This window comes from Puccinia triticina, chromosome 5A (assembly GCF_026914185.1).
Source record: "Puccinia triticina chromosome 5A, complete sequence".
Classification (NCBI taxonomy): domain Eukaryota; kingdom Fungi; phylum Basidiomycota; class Pucciniomycetes; order Pucciniales; family Pucciniaceae; genus Puccinia; species Puccinia triticina.
Window position 1 is genome coordinate 2,701,762 of NC_070562.1, and position 23,068 is coordinate 2,724,829.

A 23,068-nucleotide genomic window follows, 5' to 3' on the forward strand; every position below is an offset into this window, starting at 1 on the left:
GGGCCCTGATGGAAAAAAGGAACAAAAGGAAATAAGCCCTCTTCTGGGCATGGGGCATAATTCTAACACTGCACACTCATATTACCATGCCTTCCTACAGAAATCATTCCACAAGGGTACATAAACACTGAACAGCCTGTCAGCTTCCTTGGAACAAGGTGTCCAATCCATTCTGGATGCTGTTTTTAGATATAGAGAATGTGATTACTGATGTGCCTGAATCAGGTATTGTGAGGGGTTTTTGATTCTTTTTACCTACATTGTCAGCCTTAGAGTCAACACAGCTGACCTAAAGTCTGCCTCTTTTCTACTTATTACATATGAAATTACTTCATATCTTTTTCATCTTAAGAGATATCATTGTTTTGACTTCATTTTCTGTTTCCTCATGCAATTTTAACCCTAGTTACAACTTAACAATTCTTTGTAACTATACTCCTTCCCTGAGTTCTTGAGTTGTGGCGCGCATGCGCAGTTGTGACGTGTCAGCGCTACCAGGCGCGCCAAACCACATGTACATATGTAATTACATAAGCAAACTGTGAAAATTTTCGAAGTCAGGATCCCCCTTGCCTGAGGAGGATCTACAGACTTCAGCACACCAGAACCACACCCCAGATAACCCAGGATCACCACCAAAGAGACTACCACGCTCCCAGTATACCTACCGTCACAGGCGCCTAGGATATTGACAGTAAGTAGACTCTTTTCACTGAACCTTGCTTATCCAGAGTGAAACTCTGTTGCTCTTGACTGTTTCTTCTTTTCTTCAACTCTTTCAATCTTAAAAGATCAAAAGGTTATCTCTGGTTAAGACCTACAAAACCAGAGCAGAGTAGTAACCCTACTTCTGAATCCCACCAACGTTTCCTTGTTGTGAGTGGAGGCTGTTGCACTCTTTCTTGGCCTTACACAGCTGGCATCCAACTTTTCCAGGTTGAGAATAGCCCAGATCAATTAATTAAGACTTAAAGTCTAGGCCTGATCTTCTCTTTCTCTCTTTCTTTCTTCTCTCTCTGTTTGTATTTCTTTATCCCAAGAAATCCAACCAGAGTCCCCCCATTTTCCTTGTGTCCTGTTGTCACATAAGAGACACAGGCTCACATACAAGGCTTGGTTTTACTCTAATTTTGGGGAGGCTCATTGAGTAGTGAGCAGAAAAAAAGGTGTCCTGCATGTGCCTTGAGGTTTGTCTCTTAATTGCTGCAACCCACAGTATTGGGACACCATAAGTGTATTCAAGCTGCAAACCATCTTTAATAAAGTCACAGCATGCAATATTGTGATAATCTTGAAGAATCTTCCAGCACTCTGCAATACCAATCAATTTGCAACCAACCCTGCCGCACGTATGAATCAGGAGATTCATTGGCTGCAAATGCCAGTCCAAGCAGCACCTCAAGGGGTGCTTGTAACTCAGCCTCTGACTCCTCTCAATTACCATGTTGCTGCCATTGAGAGGAGCACATACTTTGCTCAATGAACAGTGTGAGAATAAAAGGATAGGTAGAAATGACCACTATCCGCCTTCTTCAAGAATATATGTGTCCAGGCTGAGTGATTATTGGTGTCTTAGCTCTGCACTGCTACTTTCTGCTAGCCTTCAGCGCTCCTTGTTGAGCCTGATCTATAGTGTAATAATCTGCAAGTGAATAAAGAACTGCACTCCACAAGCACAAATCCGGCAGAGCGCAGCTCAGAGGCCCCGGGTGTCCACGGGAGCCAGAGGTGAGCCAGTTACCTAGCTCAAGAGTCTCACATTTCAAGCAAGACTCTATTGAGCCAGAGTGGTCATGTTCTGTCACGCTCTGTAGGCAGAGCTATATGGGCGTTCAGGTAGCACAAGACAGCGTGCGACCTGAATGGCTCCGGCCGAGGGTGGTCCCCAGAACCACCAGACAGCTGCCATGGGCCGCAGCCTTCTAAAGAAGGCCACTGTAGCAAACGGAGCATGAGCAAGGGATTGTCTCCTAGCTCCCACTTCCGTTTGCTACTTGTGCGCAGGACCTTTGTTCCTGCTTTCCTTATTTTTTGCTCCACCCACCCGCCCAACAAGAGCTGCAAGGAGTGGGCTTAGCGCCTTGAACCCCACTCCCCAAGCAGCCTAGGTTTCTGTCCTGCTTGGAGGAGATACCTGAGTCTACAGAGAGTCTCAACCCTCTGAGTTGTCAAAGGAACTCCTCCTCCCCTTTGTCCCACACACAGTCGGCCTGCAGGCCGACAAACTGGGGCTCCCGCTATACAGGTTGAGCCCCGTCCTTGCGTCCCGGCTGTGTCAGGTGCAGAAACCTGCACAGAGAGAGCAGCAGGTAGGCAGGCTGCGTAAAGACAGCAGCCACCAGGCTGCGCCACCGCTCTTTCCGTTACCCACTCACTGAGCGCCACGGAGGCAGGAGTGGACTAGATTAAAACTTGCCAAGCTTAGCTGGGTCTTGTTATCTGATAGTATAGAAGGGCAGAGTTTGCACCTCCATCATCCCCTTCTACATTCAGCAAAAGGATTTTTTTGTAGGTGGAAAAAACCTTGATTGTATTGCTCCTCCTCGACCTCCTCTTATCTCCCACATGCTCCAAATGTGGAATTTGCCCACCCCACACTCCAACACCCCCCCTCAAACTCCACACCACTACATACAACCAATACACTTGAGAAGAGAAATCTTACATCACATCTGAGAATCATACTGGAAAATGAGTGGGGATTGTGAGTAGAGATAAAAATAAAGAAACCAGTTGAAATAACCAAAAACAAAAGTTTTAAAGAAAAATTCTGGCCATCGAAGTAGAGTGGAGATTTGCTCGTAACGGCTTGGTGAAGAAGTCAGCAAGATTGTCGGATGTTGATACCCAGTCGAGTTTAATTTTGTGTTCCCTTACGGCATCATTGACAAAAAAGAAATTTTGTTCCAGACTTTTCATTCTTCCTTTTGAAGCGTTATCGTCAGAAACCAAAACTGCCGCACGGTTGTTGCATTTGAGTGTGACACCTGGGTTGATGTCGAGAGAATGAACTATAGGAAGTAGAAAGAGTAAGAAGTTGACAGCCATCCCAATCGAGATAAATTCTGCCGCACAAGTGGATGTTGCTACGACCTTCTGTCGTCGAGACCCCCAGGCGATTGGACTCCCCATGAACTTGATGATAAATCCCGAGGTAGATCGCTGAAACTCCCCCCCCCCCAATTTGCATTGGCCCAAGTTACCAATTCGCCGTTTGAGTATTCCAATTTGAGTCGTTTGTCTCGAGTCGTCGCCAGATATTGGACAAGATGTTTAAGTCCGTTCCAATGCGTGTTATCCGGGTTTGAGCTGAATCGAGCAAGGAAATTCACCGCGAAGCTTAAATCTGGTCTGGATCCAAGCACAATGTAATTTAGAGATCCGATCAGAGATTGATAGAGTGTTGCGTTAATCGGGGCATCGTATGAGGTCACCATTTTATCCCCGGCTAATGGTGTGTAGGTCGGTATAATGTTACGTTGCACTTCAGATTGGAATTTTTTGATTGTCTGTTCGATCAACAGAGGTTGACTGAGGTATATTGCGTCGTTTTCATACTCCATCTTGATGCCAACGAGCTTGTCTGGTCGATTGTCCCATTTGACTCTGAGATTGTCTTCGAGTTTCCGTCGGAGATGTTGCAAGGCGGCATTGTCGTTGCTGAACACGATTCCGTCGTCCACGTGAATCCATATAATAATGATTGATTTCCCTTTCTTATACCTGTATAGACATTCCTCTACTTCATCGCAATCGAACCCCCAAGTTTGCAGAAGGCCTTTGAAGTGCTTCCACCAGCATCGACTGGCTTGTCGAGTTCCATAAAGCGCTTTCTTCAGTTTCAATACTTTTCCTTTAAGATGCGGGAAAAGCTCAACGGGCGGATCTACAAAGATGGTTTCATCGATGGGGCTATGAACGAAGGCGCCAGTTATGTCGAAGGAGTTAATCTTCCACTTGTTGATGATTGCCAAAGTGAGTAAGAGTCGTAAAGTGGTCAGGGACGCCGTTGGCGCAAACGTTGACTTTACATCCCGTCCGAGTTTTTGCCTGAAACCTCAGACTATGAATCTAGCTTTGAGTTTCTCCACAGAGCCGTCCAATTGCCGTTTGATGTCGAACACAAACCGCGTGCCTATCGAATGCTTCTTTTCCTTCTCTTCAATGTCGAAAGTGTCAATCTGGACGAGTTGATCCCATTCAGTCATGCATGCTGCGCGCCAGCTTTCCTTCTCGGGACTCGCCAGCGCGCTCTTCAGGCTGCAGGGAATATCGGCGTCGGAAATTGCTTGAATTTCGTCAATCTGAGCGTCTTGAGACTCACAAACCTCCTTGGTTGTCTCGTGGCCGAGGTGAAGTGTTCTACGGACAGACAAAGTGTTAGAAGATAGGTTCGGAGCAGGGATTAGTTGTTTCCCTTGAAAGTCTAAGAACTCAGCACACTCTGAGTTAACGACTTTTCGAGTCATCGGGTTCCAGAAGAACCATCCTCGTTTGTCGTCTTGATAGCCGACCAGATATCCTATCCATCCACAAGTATCAAGCTTGCGCCGCCGTTCCTTGGGTATGTGAATACAAGCCTTGGTGCCGAAAGGATAGAATGATGTTTCCAAAGGTTCCCGGTTCAACCATAATTCAAGTGGGCTTGATTTGCATCGAGAATTAGAAATCCGATTAATTAAGTAGCATGCACATCGATATGCGTAAGACCAAAGGGAATCTGGTAGGGAAGAATGCCGGAGTGTCGTCCGGGCGATATCGCCAAGAGTCCAATTCAACCATTCTGCCTCGCCGTTCTGTTCCGGAGTGTAAGGAGATGTGAACAATATAGAGGTACCGACTGAAGAAAGATAAGATTCAAAAGTTTTAGATGTGTATTCACCGCCGTTGTCGCAGCGGATAAATTTAGGAGCTAGTTTAAAAACCAAAAAGATTCGCTTGATCAAGGCAATGATAATGGACGGAACCTCGGAGCAAGTCTTCAATGGGAATGCGAATGAATACGTTGTCGCATGATCCCTGACTGTTAACAGGAAACGGTGTCCGTTGATGTCCGGGTCGAGGGGTCCTAGAACGTCTGTTACAAGTAAATCAAGTCGCTCATCAAATTTGACCACGTCGGGAAGATGGTGTTGTCGCCGTTCACTTTTGCATGTTTTGCACGTTTCGCAAATAAACGGGGTCCATGATTTCAAATCAAAAGTCGGAACAAATCGCTGTAGAAAGTCTTTCACCATGCCGTCGGATACATGTACCAGTCGGCAGTTCCAGTCGTAAGAGGGTGAATTGATTGAGACGTTAAGAGTTATGGATTGAATAGAAGGAAATATAGGATGAATAGACTGATGGGAAATAATCCAGGACCGGTTTTGATATTGAGCGGTGAATGAAAGAAAAGAAGATTGAAGCCTTATGTCGTTGTTCGATAAGAATTCCGGTTTAAATCCCAAGTCGATGAATTGGCCGAGACTAAGGAGCGTGCCCTTCATTTCCGGGCTGTATAGCACCTGTGGCACCGCCAGAATACCAGCCCCACTGGTTATCTTGAGGTGTCCACTATGAGTCGCCAACATGTACCCCGAAGCGGACGCCAAATTCAGCCTGACTGGTGGACATAAAGGAGAAAGATAAGAAAACTGGTGGAAAGAGCCGCTCACATGGTGGGTCGCCCCAGAATCCAAAACTGTGCCAACACCAGCGGCACCTGTCGCATCCGCTCCCACTGCAGATCGAACCGCCGGATTCTCTTCAAGTCTAGTGGGAGGGTCGTTCGGAGGTGCGGCTTGGCGGGCAAAACCGGAAGCGGGGCGACCAAATGTAGGGTTATTGGGAGGTTGCAGGCCGGCGTCTCTACGGAGTGTCGGACATGTCGATCTCCAGTGTCCCAAAACCCCACAGTACAGGCAGGGTTTGCCAGAGAGAAGGTTTGGATTGCTCGGGCCGGTGTTTCCTTTCCGAATGTTGTTGATGGCCGCTGCGATGTCATCAATAGTCGGGTTGCCTGGTGTGCCGACGTTCTGGCTGCGGGTTGCGTTGTTTGTCGAACCCATTGGACGTTGCTGCGAAGTCTGTCGTTGAGTTCGGTCTTGTTTGGATTGCTGGTTCAATTGTCGAGGCGGTCCCCATTGGGCGCTGGGTGGTTGATTATGCCAAGTTCGGAACACTGCTGGAACCGCCGTGGTGGACGGATCAAAACGAACGGTTTCGCCATAAGCTGATGTGAGAATTGCTTGAATATCCCTCGCGGATACATCAGCTTTTGTGCCAAGTTGAAGTGAAATATTTTGAAATAATTGAGATCGAGACATTGATGGTGGCGGCGGAACAATGGATTGGAGAATGAGACTCTCCACGAGGGGAGAAAGGGATGCTCCAACCTTCTGCAAGTCGGAGAATATATCAAATGCCTTGTTGAATAGACCAGGGATGTTCGATGGGTCAGTTGGAGGTCCCAAGATTCGTAATTCCATGAGTCTATTGACCAGTTCCATTTGTCGAAAGCGTATGGTGCCTTGAAAGTTTGTTTCAACTGCTGAGTACGCCTCGGTTCCTGTCGTGTATTGATCAACAAGAGAAGAGAGTTCATCATGAACTGTGATCTGGATGAGAAATAAGAGACATGTGTTTTCCTGAGTCGACAACTTGGAGAAATTTTCGGCCTTGTCGAAAAAATTGGTGTGACCCAGGGTGAGAAGTATAACGCGCGTGAGCCCGCGTTTCCATTTGTTGAAATTGGAACCATCGGCCAAAAGCGATTCCACGTCCTGCTTGTATATACTCGGCTGTTGAAGAAATTTTGTTCTCGGCGATATGTCGACCGTGTTGCCTTATGACATGGAGGGAGCGGGTGATATGGGGGTAAGAATAAGATCCGAGACTGTCGACGATGATTCGGACGAAGACTGAGGAGGGCTCGTGTCCCGCGGTATGTTAATCTTTGGTCGGTATCCTGGTGGTGGGATGAATTGTGAGATAGGTAGTCCAAAAGGGTTCCTGACCACTCGATTGTCAGGTAAGACTGTAGCCGATACCAATGTGCCGTCGTCAATGTGTCGGGTTACTACTTTAGAAAAGATGTATGATATTGCGGATACGAAAGGCGAAGGAGGGCGGTCGTGATCTAGCGGATCTATCTTCTCCTCGATCGGGGAAGGGGGTAGGGGTGGTAGCTGTAAGAGTGCTTTATAAGCCTTCGTTTGTTTTGGACGTTTCGCTCTTGTTGGTGGAGGAAGCGGTCCAGTTAATTGGGGGTTGTCTCGTCGGGTGTTGACCATAAACCGGAGATGTCAAGTCGAAAAAAAAACCGAAAGGGCTAGCAAAGAGGTAGACAGATGACTCTTAATCTGTTGTAGGTGGAAAAAACCTTGATTGTATTGCTCCTCCTCGACATCCTCTTATCTCCCACATGCTCCAAATGTGGAGTTTGCCCACCCCACACTCCAACAGATTTCACAATTACTTTTGATTCTTACAACATAGCATAGCAAACAGGTTAGATTTATTAGCGGGGTGGTCACATCTATTTTGAGTGGTTTCAAAGACTTTGAATCAGCTTCACGCACTGCTAACCCCAGTCTTTTGTACAAAGATGGAGAATGCAACCATCTACTTCCAGGCATCAGCAATCCATCAGATTTAGCTCACAAGCAACCCTTCTCTGAAGGAACAAGACTAGATGAAAACTCCAATAGTAATATGGAATCAGGGGCTAGAAATAGAAACACAGAAGACAAGGGTTTCCAAGGTGTGAATAGAAGTAGCCTACTCCAACGGATTTGGGATAAGGATGAGGAAGTCAGCACTCTTGAAGTCGTTTTCTCAACATGGAGTTGCCTTTGTCATCCGTTTCAAGTATAAGTCAGCTTCTGGAAAGGTACTGAAGCCAGAAACATTATCAATCTTGAAAAAAGCCAAACGGGAGTACCAAATAGAAAGATGATGGTTGGGCCTGTATAACTTCTTTTGATTGGTCTTCAAAAGAGGACAATTGAAAAAGGATAAGCTCCACCTCAGCCTGAAGAAGCTCAGGACAGACATGGATGCAGAAACTATTGAATTCCCTGTAGATGTTGAGCAGGCAATCAACCAACTCTCAATTCTGGAATATGTACAAGGGTTTTTACTTCTTGGCCAAGGAGGATTGACTGATTGAGAGGTTATCCACACAGGCAAAATTGGCCCAAGGAACAACAGCTGATGGTTCTGCCATTTTGTTCAAGATCAATGAGGTCAACAAAAGACTGATCAACAAAATTGGTTGGAAAAAGGTGGCCAAAACAAAAGTGTGAGAGATTGAGGGCTTGTTGAAGGTTTACAGACAGGCCAAGTTTCAGAATCCAACCAAGAACACAATCATCAAAATCAAGGCATCATTAGAGACTCTTGAGTCAATCATAACTGGAATCCCAAGAACACAACCCTTGTCCAGACCTTCAAAAAACTTAAAAAAGACAGTGAATTCACATTACCAAGAGATCTTGAAATTGAACAGAAAACCAAAGATCTGATTTTTTTTGAGCAACAAGAGGAAGTGCATTCAGCAGCATTACCCCAGCGCATTTCCCATTATAAAGCACAAAAGCACGGAAGCTCCTTGATGTTGAATTTCTACAAGGTCTTGGAAGTCTTACTGAAGCTGTTAAATCTCTCCCAAACCATCCAGCAGGTTCAGGACTACTGCACAAGCCTTCTCCTATGGGAGGTAGTAACCCAAATGTATGGGAATCTGGAGATGATGAAGTGATGACTCCATCCCTCCCCTTGGCAGCAGTACACTTTTTCTTTTAGTCAAGAAAAACTGTCCTACATATCTGTCCAGCTCTTCCTGTATCAAAGACATGTCATAATTGCAGCTGGTTTCAACACTTTCTTGCTGAGTTCCAGGATTTTTGCTCATGTTGCATCTGTACCATTTATTCCCAGTCACTGAAGTCTTTAATACTACTGAGGCTCAATGGAATTGTGTATACATCCCCTAACCATTATGGCCTCGGCCCAGGGGCCGGTAGGGTCAAGACGATCGTGAGCCCGCCAGTGTTATGTACTTGGCAGGATGGGATTCACCGGAAGGAGGGCTGCAGCAAGGCAGAGCTGATTTGGTGAGGATTTGTACATTTATCACCTGGTTTGAGGTACCCAGGGTTTATAGCGGGGGTTACGTAGAGTAATAAAACAGGTTGGCCACAGTTGAGAATGATATCGGCTGGAAATGTGAGGCCTTAAGAAGGCAGAAGAAGGCGCATCTTGTACATATGTACCTGGATGATGCAGATGATCAAAACAACTGCAAGCAATCGAGCAGAGTCAAGTCAGCTACATAGCTCATCTTTGCTTTCACGCATTGTTTCCTTTTTGGTTCTCTTGCGGCTAGGCACTCTTGGTAGCTCTGCATGAATCCCTTTGTACTAAATTTTTATTTTTATTTCGTCGTCAAGAAGAATGTTGTTCACCCTGGTGTACTTATCCCTAAATTCCTTCTATTATCTACGTGGTCAAAGAATTCGTCCATACGAAATCAACTCTTTGAGCTCTTCATTTACACAACTTGCCATGTCGCACTCGTCCTCTGAATCGAAAGCAATCACTTATCAATATCAAAACAGTTTACCTCATTTACCAGTCCCAGATCTGGAGTCTACTGCTTACAAGTACCTCTGGTCTATCTTACCGCTTGTATCTCCCCAAGAACCTGGCTCTCACAGTGCCTCTGATGATACCCCTACTCCCGCGTATGAACATACGAAAGCTTGCGTCGAAGATTTTCTCAGGTCTCCGTTGGTCAAAGAGCTTCAAGCTAGATTGAAGAAGCGTGAGGAAGAAGGTCACGAGAACTGGTTAAGCGACCTTTACACCGAGTCGGCTTATATGGCGGCGCGTGAACCCTTGGTCCCGTTCTCGTCGTATTACCTTGCCCACAAGCCTGATCCTTCTCGCAGAGGTGCAGCCAAAAGGGCTGCTGGTTTGGTTCGTGCCATCCTGGAATTTAGACGTCTAATAGTAACGTATGTCTTTGCTTCCGTATCACTGGGCATCGATTATCCAAAATGCCTGAGCCTAGCTTGATGTGCCAAAATTGACATTTTCATATCGGTTTGATTATGCTCTAGGGAACAACTTGAGCCGGATTTTGCGAGGTCTGTGCCGCTCTGTATGAACGGCTATAAATGGCTTTTTAACACTTGCAGATATCCTTCCAAGCCCTCTGACACTGCAAAGAAGTTCGACCCACAATCCAATAATCACCTGACAGTAATCAGGAAAGGGCAGTTTTTTGAGCTCCCAGTTAATAAAATTGATGGCAGTTGGTTATCGGAAGCTGAACTCGAATCGTGAGTGGATTCATTTACTCGCCCAACTAGCTATACTCCGCACGTCGGCAGGTGCATTGAGCTATTATGTTTCTTCAGCCAATTTGAAAAAATCATCAAACGTGTTGGCCCAAATGAAAACCCATTTCCACTGGGAGCCCTCACGACTCAAGACCGGGATTCATGGGCCGACGTAAGTATCCATCTAAATGCTTTACTTTTAAGCCTTAACACCCTGCTGAACTGTTATTTCGATTTCGTTAAGACACGAGCCCAATTATGCAATGACCATCCTCGGAATACCAAATCACTTGAAAGGATTGAATCTAGCATAATCTGCGTGGCTCTGGATGATGCTTCCCCGATAACTAGGGATGAAGTATGTCACTCGAATTCATTTTCCCAGTTTTATAACTGTATATATATAATGGCTAACATGACCGAGTTTCTCCACAACAGCTTGGATTCACACTCTGGTCCGGTGGAGTTAAGAACAGGTTTTTTGATAAGCAGCAATGTGAGTTTGGCGTTTGAGATTTTGAGATTTTGATTGGCCTAAAATTATATACTGAAGCAGTTTGAGAGAAACAGTGATTGTTTGTGAGAACGGACAGAGCGGTTTCAATGCCGAACATTCCTGCATGGATGGAACCCCCGTGGCCAGGATGAACGATTGGATTGTTGACATGCTCGCCAAGAAAAAGATCGACTTGGGTTCGAGTTTCGACAAGAATTTGCCAGCTCCAAGTCCCATAGACTTCGTGCTATCCGACATAACAAAGCAAAACATCTTGAAAGCGATCACCACTTTTGAAAGGATGATGGCTCCCCATACATTGGATGTCCTGGAGTACACCGGATATGGAAGGCGTATAATCAAGAGCCAATTCAAATCGTCGCCGGACGCGGTTGCACAACTCATAATCCAATTGGGTTATTATAAGCTGTTTGGCCGAGTACCAGTGACCTGGGAGCCTTCTCAGACGAGACAATTCAAGTTAGGTCGAACAGAAGTCATTCGTTCTTGTTCAATCGAAGCTCTCGAATGGTGCAAAGCGATGGAAAATGGCGGCGCTGATTGGCATGGCCGGCTTGAAAGATTCAAGCTAGCCGTCAAGGCGCATTTGGTATACTCTCAGGAAGCCAGCGAAGGACAGGGTGTGGATAGACATTTGCTAGGTAATCCAAAGTTCTTGTATCTACCCCTTATTCACTCCCTTTCGGCTGACTGTGGGCACGCACCACACAGGATTAAGACTTTCTTTGAAACCGGGGGAAGAGATACCGGCTTTATTTCGAGATCCGGTGTACAAAGAATCTACCACCTGGACGGTCTCGACCAGTCACCTGCCTTCCGAAAATTTCAGCGGTTTTGGTTACGGGTCAGGTAAGTGACTGTGACGCACCCATTGCTGTACGTATGCTGCATAACCAATTCTGATTCCGGATGGCCCCAGTTGTACCTCATGAAGGATACGGCCTAGGTTATGCGGTCAACGACGACTCGATCAGGTTCACTATTACAACACCCACAGGCACTGGCGCTCGATACAAACACTACTTACAAGAAGCGGCAGACGATGTCTCAAAGATGATGAAATTCGAAAAGGGCCGAAGTTCAATCAGTGCCAAATTGTAACAACAGTTTCTCATCGCCCTTCGCAAGCCCGACCTCGTCTGGTAATGCTCTGATCCTGGTCTAGTATGCGGGCTGTCTTTTTAATGCTCTGATTGCGGTAAAGTATGTGGGATCAAGAAAGAAACGCTTCTTTTTATATATATTCAGATTCCCGAAGCCAACCGACTGTATTTGTATTGGTGACCAAGAGGCCCTGTTCCTCAAACGTTCGGATGAAGAAATCCACTCGTATGCACATGTTGCACAAATGATATCCATAAATATGTAAAATGTGCCCCAGTTGAGGTACCCTCGCATTTGTGACGTCGAAGCGTGGCAAACGATGATAGTGTACTGTTGGAATTTGGTTTGATTTCCTGCACGTCTTCAAAGTTAGACAGTGTCCTTTTTGCCGCAACGAACTGCTGCCGAGATGTAGGATAGTCACAATGAATGAACCCAAGATTGGATTTGCACCTGATGTCAGGTAGGATTGCAGAGTATTGAGATACTCAGTCTTAGAAAGAGGGACAGCCCTTCTCAGTCTGTCAGCAGGAAAAGCTGCAGGAAGCGTTACCCACCGACTTTGAGATCCTACACATAACTTTTAGAAAATAAATTATTTTAAGTAGAACTACAACACTATAGTACTTATCAGTCATCCAAGTCAACTGACTCATAGCTAAAAACAAGTGACAAGACCAGTTATGTGAGGGAGAGAAAACGATTGCTTTACATTGTATGCAACGAGAAGTAGTACGTCAGTCAGCTGTGAGTGCGACTGATCAATACGATAAATGATGATGCTAGAAATATACGGTTGTGAGGAAGTAGACTACAAAAGGGAACGATTTTTGTTCAGGTGCTGCCGAGTTTGATCAAAAAGAAAACAACAGGAAAGGTTTTGAGAGTTTAGAATTTCAAGGATGCAAAAACTTGATGATTGATAATATACCCTGCCGAGAGGGTCTACCTCGGTTGAGTGGCGCCCGATCAAAGCCACCGTTGAGTGGGGCGAGCCCCCGAAAAATGATGACTTAGAGCTTGGCACCGGGTAAACCTTTACCTTCTTGAGATCGCATCATCTTGTGGATGTCATCAGCAGCCTCTTGTAAGCAATGTTTCAATCGGGCACCATTACCGGTGGTAGTTGTGACGGTGAACCTCATTGATTCCTCATTGACGGCGTAAGCTAAGCCGAATCCTTCGGGCACAACTATAATCAACACCCACAATCAGCTTTTATGTAACCAACACGAGGCCCGCATGTCCCATCTTACGCACCTGCGCCATATCCAAGCCCGTTGAAATATTCCGAAGGTAACGTGCTGGTAGATAAGATCCAATTAGTTGATTCTTTGTATATCGGATCTTGGAATAGCGCCGGCATCTCTTCCCCTGGTTTCAAAGAAAGTCTCAATCCTGAAAAGGCAATAATTGTCCACAGAATGAGCCAAATGGAAGTAGTTCGGATTGTGTAATCTTGAGAAAAATTGGCATTCACCAAGCAAATGTCTATCAACACCCTGGCCATCGCTAGCTTCTTTAGCATACGCCAAATGGGCCTTGGCAGCTAGCTTAAATTTCTCTAGTCGAGCCGGCCAATCAGCGCGCACGTCTTCCATGGCTTTGCACCACTCGAGAGCTTCAATAGAACACGATCGGATTACTTCTGTTCGACCAAGCTTAAATTTCCTAGTTTGACAGGATTCGTAGGTCACCGGCACTCGGCCGAATAGCTTGTAATGTCCCAATTGGAACGTGAGTTGTGCGATCGCATCTGGGGATGTCTTGAACTGATTCTTGATGACACGCTTTCCATAGCCAGGGTACTCCAACACATCCAATGTCTGGAGGGACATCAAGTTATGGAACTTAGTGACCGATCTCAAAATGTTCTGCTTCGTTATGTCTGACAGTACGAATTCCACGGGGGTTGGAGCCGGCAAATTGGGGTCGGAACTGGAACCCAAATCGATCTTTTTCTTAGCAAGCACGTCAAGCATCCAATCGTTCATCCTAGACACAGGGGTTCCATCCATGCAGGAATGTTCGGCATTGAAACCGCTCTGACCGTTTTCGCAGACAATCACTATTTATCATGAACTGTGTCAGTATTAAGTTCGGGCAGGATTGTCTACAATCGACTTACATTGTTGCTTATCAAAAAACCTGTTTTTGCCATCACCGGACCAGATTGTGAAGCCAAGCTGTGCGTGTGAAATTCAATCTTGTGAGCACCTTGTGATACTGGAAAAGATTACGAAATTGCATCAAGAATAGTCCAGACCAAAACTTACTTCATCTCTTGTGATCGGAGAAGTATCATCTAGAGCTACACAAATTATGCTAGACTCAATTCTTTCAAGGGATTTGGAATTGTGTGCATCAGTTTTGCATAACTCTTCTCGCATCTACACAAAGCGTGGTCAAAGAACATTCAGCGAGTCATGAGGCAATGAAGTATAACCAAGCCACGCAAAATTCAAAACTGACATCGGCCCATATGTCACGATGTTCAGTTGTAAGAGCTCCCACTGGGAATTTAGTTTCAGTAGGCCCAGCTAATTCGATAATCCGATTGAATTGCCTATCAAAAGGGAAGAAAGATGAGACTTTGAAGGAGGCCAGTTTTAAGCCAAAAAAAAAGCCAAGTGCTAACATTTCAAGCTCAGCTTCTGACAACCAACTGCCGTCAGGTTTGATGGCCGGGAACTCGAAAAATTGACCCTTCCTGATGACTGTCAAGTGAGTATTGACTTGGGGATCGAACTTCTTGGCCTTGTCGGACGGTTTGACGGGATATCGGCAGGAGTTGAAGAGCCATCTATAGCTGTTCATGCAGAGCGGGCCGGTGCGACTATGCTCGGGTTCAAGCTGCTCACTGAAGAAGAATCAAACCATTTGGAATGTTAGAACATTTTCCTAGACATGGCGAGGATAAAAAGGTACACATACGTCTCTGTAAGATGCCTAAATTCCATCATGGCCCGAACCAAACCAGCGGCTCTCCTGGGTCCAGTCCTGCGATGATGATCAATCTTGTGGGCAATGTAATAGGACGAGGATGGGATCAGTGGGTCCCGATAAGCCATGTATGCCAATTCGTTCCACCACTCGCTTAACCAGCTCTCCCGACCTTCCTCTTGTGCGCGTTTCTTCAATCTGCTTTGAAGTTCTTTGACCAGCGGGGACTTGAGAAACTCTTCTACACAAGCTTTCGTATATTTATAAGCTGGAGTGGGCGCTCCATCAGAGGCAGTGGGTGAGTGAGGTTCCTGAGGGGACACCAGAGGTAGAATTGATCGGAAGTACTTCTGAGCAGTCGCGTCGAGCTCGGGCACAGGAAGTTGGGGCAGACTGTCCTGATACTGGTAGGTGATATTCGATTTGGATCGAGTGGAAGACATCGTGGATCGATTGGATTGAAAACTGTTGGATGTACGAAGAAGCCCGACGGGAGAGGCTCGATGGTGGGGTTGGGAGAGGGAGGCGAGTGCTGCTCTCTTTAGGCTGAACATCTGAGATGGAAGCAAAGATTGCAGTGACGTCACTCGGTGGTTACGTACTCAGCATAACAGTCACAGTGGCGCCACTGGCGGTTTTATGTAGAAAGTGACTGGACTGTCACGCCCTGGGACATCCTGTTAAGCTGCAAATCCTAAAAGTTGAGTAGATGAAAGAAAACTCCCCCAAGGGAAAGATGTATTTCGGAGAGAGAGAGAGTATATATAGGATTTGTAAATACATAGTTGGGTTGATGAGTAATAAAACCATAAGAGACTATGTATATAGAAAATATGTAAACAAATAGACATAAAATGACGTGAAAATATAAATATAGAAATAAGTGAATAATATGAAATAACACTCCCCCCCTCATCAACCACAAAAAACAAAAGGAAAGATAGAACAAAGAAAACAATTAAAAACAACAAGAGACAAAATAAAGAACATAAGATAGAAATAGACTGTGGTAAGACTGAGAATAATAAAGAGATCAGAAGGAAAAGACAAAAATAAAGCGTAACAAAAACAAAGAAGAGAATTCCAATCAAGTTGTCCGCCGTAATAAGGAACTGCACAACATAAGGTGAAAATGGTTAGCTACTGAAGAACCAATCACGCCTTTTCATTTGACGGTGTTTTCCGGAGGGAGACGAACAGATGCGGGGGGTGCATGTTCATCGCAGCCAGCGCATACTTCCCCCCCTTTACTTGCCAAAGTATGGGATTGCACATGCAATCCTACCCCCACTAAGAAATCCGACACATTTTGCCAACCAAGAGCTTTGGTGAAAATGTCCGCCAGTTGATTGTTGGTGGATATCCATTCGAGGCGGACTTTCTTCAGGTACAGGAGTTCATTGATGACGTGAAACTCTCGGTCGACATGGCGATGTTCTTTCTGTGTACAACAGTCAGAACTGATTTGGACTGCGGCTTTGTTGTCGCAGAGAAGAAGAGGTGGCGGGAGATCGAAAAACCGAGACAGAATTGCAGCTACGGTACATGCATCCTTTGAGGCAAAAGAGAGTGCCATGTACTCTGCCTGGCAGGTAGAGCGGGCGACACAAGTCTGACGTTTGGAAGCCCATGAGATTGGTGCTCCCCATACCGTGGAGATAAAACCGTGCACAGATCTAGAGGCCTCGCCTCCCCAGTTCGCATCGACAAAGGTGGTCACACCATCGGAAAGAGGTTTCGAGGCGACGATTGGCAACGACAGATGAGCGGTGTACCGGATGTAAGATATTAAGTGGTCGAGTGCGGTCCAGTGAGATGCATCTGGAACCATGGAGAAACGTGCCAAAAAATTTACGGCGAAAGCGATGTCTGGACGGGATCCCATTGCAAGATATAGAAGACAGCCAATCCGGGATAGATAGTCGATATCCATTAGCCCGTTTGACGGGTTTGACTGTAGATCCGTTGACTGGATGGGAGTACGGGCGCAGATTGTAGACGGTTGAAACTTAAGGATTTTCTCGATTAGCATTGGCTGATCAATCCGAAAACCGCCATCCACCTCCCGCACACGCAATCCAACGATGCTTGATAAAGACTGGTCCCACTTCAGGTCAAGAACCGAAGATAATCGGGATTTGAGAGATTCAAGTAGAGTGGAAGAGCTCGCCGTGAAAAGACCATCGTCCACGTGAACCCACAGGAAAGCCATATCCTTGCCAGATCGGTATACATAAGTCGACTGGTCCTCAAGAGTAGGAAAGAAACCGATTTTTTCCAGTTGAGTCTTCAGATGGAGCCACCAGCACCTCGCCGCCTGGCGGGTTCCGTAAAGAGCCTTGCGCAGTTTGAGAACGCATCCTGGCTTGGCCGAAACACCTGGCGGGGGACGAATGTATACATCATGGTCAATGTCACTATGAAGAAAAGCACTCTTTACATCAAAAGATGCCACAGGCCATCCAAGACGCGAGGCCATCGCCAGTAGAATCCGGAGTGCCGGGAAGGTCGGAGTTGGAGCAAAAGTCTCGCCAAAATTTCGACCATGAATTTGTTTGAAACCTTGGGCAACGATCCGCGCCTTGAATTTGGATATCTCGCCTTCTTGCGTCCGTTTCAAAGCGAAAACCCAACGGCACGTGAGTATGTCCTTGGCCTCGGCTTTGGGAACCTCCTCCCAGACACGAAGATCGATCATCATCCCAACCTCTGCATAGATTGCAGCCTTCCACTCGGCTTGAAGGGTCGAGTTGATTGCCTGTTGATACGTGTACGGGGCGTCAGAGAGGAAAGGCGACTCGGAGACTGCGGACTCCAGACAGGCATCTTGAAGCTCCAGTTCGCGTAGTTGACTAAAATCGCCCAGGCGATCCACGCGGATGGAGTTAAGAACTGCATTTAGGGAACCAGAATTCGTCAGCTGGGATGGCAAATCATCCTCATGAAATATGACAGAGGCGCCGCGCTCAAGTTTCTTGGAGTTTGGATTCCAAAGGAGCCATCCATGCGACTCGTCCAATATGCCAACATGAATCAGAGGCGTCGATCGGGGGACAAATTGTTTCGGATAGTTGATGTCGTGTAGATAGGCCCGACAGCCAAAAACCCGGACCATGTCGAGCGAAGGCGATTTTCCCAGAGACAATTTGTATGGCGATTTTTCCGCTCCGGTGTGAACCACTCGGTTGAAAATGTAAGCGGCCTGTTTCATTGCGAGAAACCAGAGGGAATTTGGTAACTTAGCGTGAATGAGGAAAGTTCGCGCCATGTCCAAAAGTGTCCGGTTTGTCCGCTCAACGTTGCCGTTCTGATGGTGTTCGTAGGGAATGCTCAGCTCGTGCCGAATGTCGTTCTCTTTGAGAAATTTGTTGAACTTGTTTGAAGTCAACTCGCCCGCGTTGTCTGATCGGATAGCCTTCACTTTATGAGGAGTCAAACGATTGAAATCCAACACCCAGTCGGATACCGCCTTGCTAGCAGCTGCCTTTGTCTTAAGTCCAATGACGGAAGTCATCCGGGAAAATATGTCATGCACCACTAAACCATAGGTACTGCCGTCGAGGGCCTCAGGGAAAGGGCCAACAAGATCAATGGCAATCATATCTCCAGGAGCCTCAGCAATTTCACGAGAAGGTGACTGGACAGGGGTATGAGTACTTTTCGCAAGTGAGCATGAATGACATTTGGATTTCGGCAAAGACAATTTTTTCATCGGGATTCCAGATACGCATTGTCGGTTGATGGTGCGATTGAAAAATCGGACAGCGATATGTCCCAGTCGAGCATGCCACAAATTTGAAATAGAAAGAGATGACAATTGAGGGGAAGGAGAACTTGATTTTTCCATGGAAGAAGTATCGGAGGACTGGATAAACCACCGGTATTGCGAAATATATGTTGGAAACTCCATACCACGTTGAAGAAAAAAGAAAAGCCCGTTCTTCAGGCTGACAGATCCATCCCACCGATTGAAGTAGCCGACCGAGACAACAGTGCCAGAAACTTTCGGAACGAGGAGAACATTGCTCAGGTGTAAATCGCCAAAACGAGTGGGTATGACAACATCTCCAATACCGTCTACGGGAATGCGGTCTTGAGAGGCGACACGCAGTCTCATATTAGCGGGCCGAAGATTAACAAAGAAATGGGAGTGCGACGTTACATGATGTGTCGCGCCTGTGTCGCAGAGCACATCGTCCTGGTTGTCTGGGGGTGCCGAGATCGACGCAAGTTCGCCAGGTTTGGTGACAAGCCTTCCGGATAAGACAGACGACTTCTGGGGCTTCCATGCTGGATTGTTTTGACGAGGATCTTCGAGCGGGGGTAGATTTTTCTTCACTCAAGGGCAATCAGGGGCCCAATGACCCCATTCCCAACAAACATTGCACGGAAAACTGGCCGTTAAGTGTTGCCTGGCCCATTCGTCCGGGGGAGGAACCGATGAGGTTGATGCCGATTGTCCTCCCTGACTCGTCTGTCTGGGCATGCCACGCGATCCTCGAAAACCACCACGACCACGAGTACCTCGAAAGGAGCCGGATTGTCCACCACGAGACCCTTGAGACGACATCGCCATTGCCGAGGCTGTTCCTGAAACCGAGGCCGATTGGTGAAGTCGGGTTGCCATTTGTAAGATCTCTTCCGGCCTGATTTCGAAATCCGGTTTGATGGCGATCCGAGCGTCCAAGGAATCAGCGATGGTCTGCTGATAGCGGTGGGCGATGGAGTGGAATGACAAAGATAGTAACTTATCTTTAGTCAATCCCCCCAGCCTCTCATCCAAATCGTACCAGCTCCGCTTCAAAGCCTCATAGCTGGACGATAGCGAATCTGATGCATCTGGGGCCTGTGCGATGTCAGACCAACGCTTCAGGAGGAGAGACCAGGAGGTCCCAGCAAATCGCCCCTTCAAAGAATTATAGGCCCCATACGCCGTCAACCCGTTGAGGGAAGGGCGTAGCACGGGATCGATCGAATGTTGGAGAAGCGCCAGAATACCGTCCGAAGTTGCCGGGTCGATTGCCGAAGTGTCCGTCTCAAAAAACCTTGCATTCTGGGTGACGCTCTTGACAGTGTTGATGACCGCGGCCAACCACAGAGGAAAGTTGGTACCGTCCAAAGAGAGTTGAGGCTCAACTGCCTTGCCAAGCTGATGCCACCGGAGTTGACTCGCGACTTGCGAATTCGAAGCCGCCGTGATCGTTTGTTGGTTGGAGGCTGTAAGATTCCGGATGAGAAGAACCTTGAGAAGGTTCTCGTCGATGCTGCCGAGACCAGATTTTTCAAGCTCGCGAGCAAGAATAGCATCAAGGGATTCTGGGGGCTTCTCCTCCTCGCCTGGTTGAGACGTTGTCGGTTGCTGATTGGAGGGGGTTGCGTCGGTTGAGGAGGAAGGAAAAGGGATGTTGGATTGATCGGCGGACATCGTATCGGAAGAGATGGATGACTCGGCAGATATGAAGGGATTAGAATCAAAAGATTCCTCGGGAATGGAAGTGAGGGGTCTGCGGGGAGGGGTTACCCTAGCGGTGAAGTCTGGTCGAACAAGCTCAGGTCTGTCCGATCTGGTGTTAACCATATATATCCGTATTGAAACCCCACAGAATGGTGGTGATCCGGATAGAGGAGAGGGTAGGGAGCGTTAAAAAACTCTAAACCACAGAAGGGTGGAGAGATAGGATTTACAGGTATATTCACGGAAGGGTGAAGTTTAAAAGATGATATCCCGCTGGTCACAGCGCGGGCTCATAACCTGTTAAGCTGCAAATCCTAAAAGTTGAGTAGATGAAAGAAAACTCCCCCAAGGGAAAGATGTATTTCGGAGAGAGAGAGAGTATATATAGGATTTGTAAATACATAGTTGGGTTGATGAGTAATAAAACCATAAGAGACTATGTATATAGAAAATATGTAAACAAATAGACATAAAATGACGTGAAAATATAAATATAGAAATAAGTGAATAATATGAAATAACACATCCATCCACAGCAGCAAATCCCAAACCTTCTTTCTTATCCTCACTCCGGTATGGCGGAATCCTAACTTAACACAAGTCCCCCCTGGTGGCGAGCTTAACTAAATCTCTCCGAGGAGGCGCAAAGCGCCTCCGAAGGAGAGGCTTACCTCTAAAGTCACACCATTGGCCCTACAGACTCGAGATTTTCTGGCAAAAAAACACCTATTTTCTTTTCAAAATGTTTTTAAAAATGTAGTTTTGAGTTTAAAAAATATCTGAGTAGACAGACTTGTAGCCTGCAATCTCAGATTCCATTTCACCATTTTTTACCCAACTGGCCCCCATGATTACTAGCCCACTCCTCCTGCCCTGTAGTGGTTCTGGAGTGGTGATCCAGCCGTTTTTGGGCTCAAAATTTGAAATTCCCTGAGCCCGCGCGGTCTCGAAGGGGGGGATTGGTCACATAAATCTGCCAGTTAAAAAAATTCACAGGACGTTTCTTGCCAGGGGGGATGAATATGGGGGAGTTTGAAGTGGGCAAAAATAAGCTAAGAAGCTTGCCATTCCAATGGTGCAAAGGGCGCGGGATGAATCAAGAGGAAACAGGGAGGTATTGTGGAAAATGGGGGAGCATAGGGTCCTCCCTGCCATTTGTCTTGATCCTGTAGGGCAAGACATGCGACTTTAGAGGCAAGTCCCTCCTTTGGAGGTTGCTACACTCCCCTGAGGAGGGTACATTTGTGTTAAGTTTGCCCTGGTGGGAGGCTTGCTGTGGCTGGCCGTGAAGTGGCTCCTCCCGCAGGGAGGGACTTGTGCACAAAGTCAAAATTTGGCTGAGAAAGAACTCATGAATTCCCAGAGCCAAAATATACTTCTGGACCTCAGCTTTCAAATGGTGCCAGTCTTATCTCCTCAATCCCAACTGTTCTCCCTGCACTAATCTTTCAAAAATAAAAATAAAAAAACAAAGAAATGAGGTAAACTGAAGGAATTACAACCATCATGCATTGCCTTGTGGATCTTGGATTCACAAACCTACAGATATCTGCAGATCCTACACCTGTAGCCACTCAATTGTTGCAGATAGGATATTCAATCCTGCATATTATTAGAAAATCCAAAACAGATCTTCAGAGCAATGGAATATCCTTCAGGATTCCTTTGACCTTCAAAACAGATTCCTTCAATCAGATTTTGAGTTCAGGCCTTAAAAAAATAGGTGAGGGTGCACTTCAGTACTGCCAAGAGAAATTTCTACTCAGATTATCCTGTACATCTAGGTGAGGGTGTGCATCAGTACTGCCAAGAGAAATGCCTACTCAGATTGCTCTGTACATGTGTTGTTGATTTTAAAATCTGTTTTTGTGTTTTTGGGGTTGAAAATTCTCCCTTTGTCCGCCAGCTTTCAGACATTATGCATGAGGCTCTCCTACAAAGAGCCCTCCAGGCGGGGTCCCCCAGACCCTCCTTTCAAGAGGCTTAGTTAACGGTTCCGTTCTGGTCATTGAGAGTAATGTCTTGACCGGAACAGACCCAGTCTTTGAGTAGAGTACAAACTCCCCTTGATAACCGGGTCTGTTACGGTTACTGAGAATATATTAAATTCAGTTTTTCATCTCTGTCTCAACTCAGAAACTTTGCACAATCAGGTGTGTTCTTGTCAGTCTAACTTGTGTGCTGTACTCACACTTTTTTGGTCTGATCCTCTGTGCCTAGTAGTTCTATAGGGAGTGTTTACTCCTCTTGTTTATCAGCGCAGACCTGTTCATTGAGGGGCTATTCTGCTCATCATCAATAGAGAGTGCATACTCCCCTCAATGACCAGTTTGTTTTATTGAGGAGTGTTTCCCTCCTCTCAATGACCTGAACAGACCCGGTGTGGTGATTTATGTATATGGGCAGGCGTGGTAGAATGTCCACTTGGGAATGCACAGAGCGGCTGAGCGCAGAGTGCATTCCGGTGGCATAAGTACTGAGGATGATGTCAGGAAGCACACTAAGAAAGCTAACAAAAAGTTGCGCACGGACAGAATGCACGGACCAGGCGGATTGCAGATCTTGGATTGGATATTCGGACTGGAGTGGAAAGACAGGGCTGGACTGCAGTGGACAACACTCGTGGACTGGTAGCAGCGGCGCGTCAGCAGGTGAGCCAAGGCAGCCAAAGAGGGTGGAACTGGGGCGCAGGCGTTGGTGAGAGACTGACTGACAGGGGCT

At 46.5% G+C, this 23,068-nt stretch overlaps 4 protein-coding genes across 4 annotated transcripts; 1 reads left to right on the plus strand and 3 right to left on the minus strand.

Moving 5' to 3' along the window:
* Window positions 1-4,058: 4,058 nt before the first annotated feature.
* Window positions 4,059-6,491, minus strand: PtA15_5A332 (uncharacterized protein; the record flags this gene model as incomplete). Its single annotated transcript, XM_053169082.1, has 1 exon — window positions 4,059-6,491. One exon carries the CDS (start codon window positions 6,489-6,491, stop codon window positions 4,059-4,061), a length of 2,433 nt encoding a protein of 810 aa, XP_053020314.1.
* A 336-nt stretch (window positions 6,492-6,827) lies between these two features.
* On the minus strand, window positions 6,828-7,274 carry PtA15_5A333 (uncharacterized protein; the record flags this gene model as incomplete). The annotated part of the gene is made up of 1 exon (XM_053169083.1): window positions 6,828-7,274. One exon carries the CDS (start codon window positions 7,272-7,274, stop codon window positions 6,828-6,830), a length of 447 nt encoding a protein of 148 aa, XP_053020315.1.
* A 2,275-nt stretch (window positions 7,275-9,549) lies between these two features.
* Window positions 9,550-11,946, plus strand: PtA15_5A334 (uncharacterized protein; the record flags this gene model as incomplete). Its single annotated transcript, XM_053169084.1, has 8 exons — window positions 9,550-10,001; window positions 10,107-10,328; window positions 10,407-10,500; window positions 10,573-10,686; window positions 10,767-10,824; window positions 10,899-11,486; window positions 11,557-11,694; window positions 11,765-11,946. 8 exons carry the CDS (start codon window positions 9,550-9,552, stop codon window positions 11,944-11,946), a joined length of 1,848 nt encoding a protein of 615 aa, XP_053020316.1.
* A 1,016-nt stretch (window positions 11,947-12,962) lies between these two features.
* Window positions 12,963-15,446, minus strand: PtA15_5A335 (uncharacterized protein; the record flags this gene model as incomplete). The annotated part of the gene is made up of 8 exons (XM_053169085.1): window positions 12,963-13,141; window positions 13,210-13,347; window positions 13,430-14,017; window positions 14,078-14,135; window positions 14,226-14,339; window positions 14,422-14,515; window positions 14,588-14,809; window positions 14,884-15,446. The coding sequence occupies 8 exons, from the start codon at window positions 15,444-15,446 to the stop codon at window positions 12,963-12,965; spliced, it is 1,956 nt and encodes a 651-aa protein (XP_053020317.1).
* Window positions 15,447-23,068: the final 7,622 nt, after the last annotated feature.